This window comes from Cinclus cinclus, chromosome 33 (assembly GCF_963662255.1).
Source record: "Cinclus cinclus chromosome 33, bCinCin1.1, whole genome shotgun sequence".
NCBI lineage: Eukaryota > Metazoa > Chordata > Aves > Passeriformes > Cinclidae > Cinclus > Cinclus cinclus.
The window spans coordinates 1,357,120-1,363,136 of NC_085078.1; the positions used below are offsets into that span (position 1 = coordinate 1,357,120).

A 6,017-nucleotide genomic window follows, 5' to 3' on the forward strand; every position below is an offset into this window, starting at 1 on the left:
GAAAATTAGGAGTTTTAGATTGTTTAAAAAAATTAAAAAGGGAAAACATCTCTTTGCCTGAGCGCAGCCAGTTCTCCAAGCAAAGCAGGTTCCAGATGAGGGAGGACAGACGGGATGGGGCTGGGCAAAGTGGAGCAAGGTTGTCCACACTGGGTCAGACCTCAAGGCACAGCTTCTCTGAGCAGGCCAGACCTGCCGAGGAGAGACCCTGGATCAATATCAACCACACAATGCTCTAATCACCTCTGCTCTAAAATCAGCAGTAATAAAATCCACCCTTTAAAACTCCAATGGATATTTCTCCATAACTGCAGCAGAAAACCTTCCTCATGGACTGCACCAGACCAGAGGGAAATCAAGGCAGAGCCGTGGTTTGTCAGGACTTGCTTGATCCCCGTGAGCCCCGTGGTGCATTTGGTGCTGAGTCCTTGAACCTCAGGGCCTAGGAGGAGATTGCACAAACCCTTCGAGGAGTCCAATTCAGAAGAACCTTTCAGCTGCTGCCCATGCCTGTGCCTTGGGCTGGCCCAGACTCCTTCTGGGGGATGTGTTGCACCTCAGCCCTGCTCTGGGAGAGAAATTCCTTCTCCTTGTTTCCAGTCTGGGCCTCCACAGCTGCCCTTGGTATTAATTGTTTCTTTCTCTGGATATTCTCTGTCAAAAGAGCCATCATCTCTGAAACTGCCCATCAATCCCTCCCAGGGCTCTCCTCTGCTGTCCTCAGTCTCCAGCCCACTGAGCACAGAACTCCTTTCTCCACTCCTTTGACCACTATCAAATGGTCATGTGCTTGAGGCCATGGGCACCTGGACAAGAAGGACAGTTCTTTTCCATAGAAAGGAACGTAGGGAGCCCCAGTGTTTCAAAGGCAGGGAAGAGTCGGCCCTCAGGAAGCCAAGGTAACCTACATAGTCCTGGCAGCTTTTGTCTGGGAGCTATCCTTGTATATATCCAGAATTTCAGAGGCAGTATCCCAATCTTGGCCGCCAATGCCTGTGCTTGAAAGATGTTTTATTCTCCATGGAAAGAAAAGGCTCAGGGGCTGCCCCCGGGGTGCGCGGGGCTTGGCACAGGGCTGAGAAGGCAACGGAAAAACGGAAAAACGGCCATGGGGACAAACGGCCCCAGGGCTTCAGTTGTAGTTGCAGCAGCAGCGGCAGCAGCGGCAGCAGCGGCAGCAGCGGCGAATCAAGCGACTTTGTCAACCCTCTGGATCTCCTCTCCCTCTCCCGCAGTCCCACAGCCTCTCTCAGTCTCCGTTTCCCGGTGTCTCCCTCCTCTCCCAGTCTCCCTCTCCCCGTTCCGAGCCGGCTCATGCCCCCAGCCCGCCCTCGGCCCCGGGCGGGGCTTCCCCGTCCCCGTCCCCGTCCCCGTCCCCGTCCCCGGCCGTCCTGCCGCGGTCTCTCCTCCGCCCGGCTCTGGCTGTACTGGCAGTGGCGCTGCTGGGCGGGGATCAGTGCCTGGTGCGGCATCGCCTCCCTTTGGCTCCGCCTGCCCCGGCCCCGGCCCCGGCCCCGGCCCCGGCCCCGGCCCCGGCCCCGGCCCCGGCCCCGGCCCCGGCCCCGGCCCCGGCCCCGGCCCCGGCCCCGGCCGCAACGTGGGCTCCGACCTCGGCCTCAACGCGGGGTCCGGCCCCGACCCCGGGCCCGGCCGCAGCCCCAGCCCCAACGTGGATCCCAGTCCCGGTCGCGGTCCCGGCGCCAGCTGCTCCCGGAGCCCGCAGAGCGCACACAGGGCGCGGCCGCTCCCGCCGCCTCCGTTGGGGCTTCCCCGGCCCGAGCTCCGCCGCTCGGCAGCGCGGCCGCTGGCCCCGAGCCGCCGCTGTCGCGTTCCAAAGAGCGAACGCCAGGGGCAGCCCGGCCCGGGACGGCTGAGGGGCGCTCGGGGCCCGTGTCTGGCCCCGGGCCGAGCGCTGACAGCCGCGTCTCGCCGGCAGGGAAGGTGGAGCACGGCATTAAGGAGCGCTACCAGCTCGGTTCGCTGATGGGGCGCGGCGGCTTCGGCAGCGTCTGGGCGGCGACGCGGCTCTCGGACGGCGCCCCGGTGAGTGGAGGGGCCGGCGGCGGGCGGAGGAGGAGGGGAAGAGCAGGAGGAGGAGGAGGAGGAGGAGGAGGAGGGGTCGGGGAGGGATGGGGCTCGGCAGGGCGGGCGGCGAGCTAAGCCCTCTGCTCCCCTTGGCTTGCAGGTGGCCATCAAAAGGGTGCCACGGAACCGCGTCCGACACTGGGGTGAGCTGGTGAGTGAGCGGGGGTCAGCGGGAGAAGCCGGGGCGTGCTGGGTGGGCATGAGCCGAGGCCCAGCAGGGTGGACAGCGCGTGTGGGGCCAGCAGAGCATCCCGGGCTGGGTGAGGGCTTCCCGAGCCTTGGCACGGCATCAGCCCCGCTGACGGCATCGTGGTCCTCCTGCAGCCCGACGGCACCAGAGCACCAATGGAGATCGTGCTCCTGGACAAGGTGTCCACTGGCTTCCCTGGTGTTGTCCAGCTGCTGGAGTGGCTTGAGCTCCCCAGCGAGATCCTGATGGTGCTGGAGCGCCCGGAGCGGTGTCAGGACCTCCGTCATTTCATTCGGGCACGGGGGTTCCTGTCCGAGGAGGTGGCGCGGCAGCTGTTCCGCCAGGTGCTGGAGGCCGTGCAGCACTGCACCAGCTGCGGAGTCCTGCACAGGGACGTCAAACCAGAGAACATCCTCGTTGACCTGGCCAGCGGGCAGGCAAAACTGATTGATTTTGGCTGTGGCACCTACCTGCAGGACACAGCCTACACTCACTTTGCAGGTGAGCCCACACAGCACCGTCTTCCCGCTCCCAGCATCTCCTGGCCCAACAGCTCAGGGCCCAGCCTGGCTGTGGGAGCGCGGACTCTCCTTTTTGCTGCCAGTCATGGCACTGAGTCTTCAGCTGAGTTGCTTTCCACTGGGGGCGGCTGGGGGGACAGCTTCCAGCCCTGCTGGCAGCCTTTGCCAGCCGCTGTGCCCAGGACTGGGGCTGGGGCAGCCAGCCTGACAAAAACACCCATGGGTGGGGGTAGTAGGGGAGCAGGGGAGGGGCAGAACCTGCGCACCCGCTGTTTTGGTGTGCAGGTGAGAAAGGGCTTGCACTACTGTGCTCGCCTTGTTTGCCTTGGCCTCATAATTGTTTTTTGGGGCAATGCAGGCAGGGAGGATGGAGACATGGATTTCCCCACCACTGAGTGGGTTTTTCCTTGTCATGCTCAGGCCTTGCTAGGGCTTCTGCTGCCCTCTTGCAGCACCAGTGGCTCCTTTTCCAAGCCCAAGTTTGTACACAAGTCCCAGGTGCTGGCCAGAGGCAAGGGGTCACACCATGTGCCATTGGTGCAGCCCTAGCATGGCCAAGGATTCTGGGGCCAGGCTCTGGGAGCAGCAGCATTCCCCTGATGAACTCCATCTCTGTCCCATAGGAACACGGTCCTACAGCCCCCCGGAATGGACCCGCTTTGGCTGGTACTATGGCAAGCCAGCTACCATCTGGTCCCTGGGCATCCTGCTGCACCAGATGGTCTGTGGGAAGCACCCTTTCAGGAGGGGCCGGAACATCAGCTGGAACCATCAGCTCTCACTGCCACAACGGCTCTCTCAAGGTGAATCCTCATCTCTGGGCACGGGGGGAATGGGAGGCAGTGCTGGGAGACAGCAGTGGGCTCGTGAGCATCCCGCTCTGGCAGCTGCTGAGCACGTGGCACAGGTCCTGCTCTCCTGCTCTCCTCCAAAACAAAGAACTGATGGGAGGCTTTAGGCCCAGCTCTGAGCACACGCAGCATGGCTTGGGCATGGGAATAATGGGGCAAAGCAGACTGCAGCCTCCTCCAAGTGACCGGTGGTTTCTGCTTTCTCTCTCCAGACTGCCAAGATCTGATCAAAAGGTGTTTATCCATGCTCGACATAGAAAGGCCCTCATTAGAAGACCTGCTTTGTGACCCTTGGATGCAGCAAATTCACCTGACGTAGAAGAAGGGAGAGAGCCACAGGCGCACTTTGATGCAGGGCTCTGGTAAGTTCCAGCTCCACACAGGCCTTGGCAATCAGAAGCAAAGAAGCCCAGACTGTTTTGTCCTGCCTGTGCCACTGCACCCAGGTCATCAGATGGGAACACCCAGCCCTTGGGCTGGAGCTGAGCTGCTCTCTGCCCAGCACTGGTGGCCACCATCTGAGCTGGTTTGGCTTGTCCTGGTTCACTGACAGCTGGGGCCCTGGGCAGAACACTGAGAGCCTGGTCTCCCCCCCAGGGAAGGAGAAGGAGCCCCTGGAGAAGCTGTAGCAGGTGGGGCTGCTGCTGCTGGGGACAGCGAGGATGACATCAAGGATGACAACCTCTTCCTCCACCTGGCCACTGGCAAGCTGAAGATGACAGACTTGGATTCTGGCACCTTCTTCAAAGCCAGGCTCCACACAGCAAATTTACAGATGAGTCCAGACCCAGGGGGATGCTCCCAGATTTGGGCATTGCACAGCCTGCCCAGGAAACAAAGGTTCCCCCTTTGCTGGGGAGGATAAAATTGATTCTTCTGTCGTCTGCCAAGCTGCCTTTTGGCAGGACTGGGGGATGGGCTGGGGTGGGTACGAAATGGGAGTTGGCTCCTGGCCCTGCCAACAGCCCCCAGCACCCACCGTGCCCCAGCTGGGGCTGGGGCAGCCAGCTTGACACAAACAAAGCCCCGTGGTGGGAGCAGAGGTGGGGCTCCAGAATTGTGCTTGGCTGCTTTGCTTTGCAGGCAAGGAAGGGCTTGGGCTGCTCCACTGCCCTTGCTTGCTTTGGGATCACCATAACTTTTGCGGCAGCGCAGGGGGAAAGGGAGAAAGCACGGGCTTCTCTCAGCCATGGGTGGCTTTTTCCCTGGCATGTAGGGTTGGGCCTTCCTCAAGCCCTTGATAGAGATAAGATTTTTTACCATTTCTCTTTTCCCCCCCTTTGCACTGTAACCTATTTTCATTATTTTGTTGTTTGTTTCTCTAAAGGAAGTGTTCCAGGTGGGGTCCAGTGTGGATCAGGAGGTGCTTGGGACCAGCTGCGGTGTGGACGGGCCGTGCGCTTGGAGAAGGCTGAGGACATCGTTTGGGACCAGCTTTTCTGCCAGCAGCGATGGCATGAGGTGAGTCCCCGTCTTCTTTGCATGGTGGGATAAGAGCTTTTGGGAAATGGCAGCAAACACCGGAGCATCCTGCTGTGGCAGCTGCTGAGGAGGAGGATGTGCCATGGCTGGCTGCAGGCTGGGCACATGTCCTGCCCTGCTGCTCTGCTGCCCAATGAGGCGCAGCAAGGATGGGCAGCTTTGGGCACTGCTCTGGGCATGGCCAGCGTGGCCTGGGCACCGTGGGAGCTGGGACAAGGGTGAGCCTTCAGGAGCCTTCAGCTGACGGGCAATTTCTGGTTTCTCTCCTTGCAGCCGGGCCCTGTGGATGCTGAGGCTGCTCTGGGCTCTGCCAGGGCTCTGCTGCAGCTCAGCACCGGGCCCGAATCAGCCAAAGGAGAAATGGTGTGACCTGCAGCAGAGACTTGCTTGAGCATTTTGGCAACGCAGCTCAAGTTTGCAGAGTGTACACCTCCAAGGGAAAACAAAGTAAACCTGTTCAATACCTTCTGAAATGAAATCAATCTGGAACGACCCCAAATGACATTTTCAGCTTGCACAAGCTGTAGCTCAGCCCTCCTCTGAACAGTTCTCTCCCCCACCTGCCTTTTACTTCACAACTGCTCCCTCCTTTCCCCCACTGAGTTCCCAGCCCATCACAGTCTCCATCACGTTGTTGCCTTCCTTGATACCCCTCACCACGAGGAACACTGATCCCCAGGCTTAGGATCTCATGCTGTCACTGGCTGAAGAGCAGCAATGTCTCAGAGGTCCAGTGAGATTTTAGTGTCATTCAGAGCTGCTCTCCAGCCCTCAGTTCTCCTCACTGCTGAGTTCCCACTCCCTTTTCCTCGTCCTTCCAGCAGGATGAACTCTGTGAATCCCCCTGAGCTTCCCCACTCTTCCCAGCCCACCCATGCACCTCAGTTA

At 60.4% G+C, this 6,017-nt stretch overlaps 1 protein-coding gene across 1 annotated transcript; it reads left to right on the forward strand.

Annotated features, from left to right (window-relative positions):
- Positions 1-1,020: 1,020 nt before the first annotated feature.
- LOC134055566 (serine/threonine-protein kinase pim-2-like) lies at positions 1,021-5,498 on the forward strand. Its single transcript, XM_062511970.1, has 8 exons — positions 1,021-1,592; positions 1,701-2,043; positions 2,186-2,236; positions 2,410-2,776; positions 3,420-3,599; positions 3,860-3,957; positions 4,975-5,108; positions 5,444-5,498. The coding sequence occupies exons 1-8, from the start codon at positions 1,021-1,023 to the stop codon at positions 5,496-5,498; spliced, it is 1,800 nt and encodes a 599-aa protein (XP_062367954.1).
- The last annotated feature ends 519 nt before the right edge of the window (positions 5,499-6,017 follow it).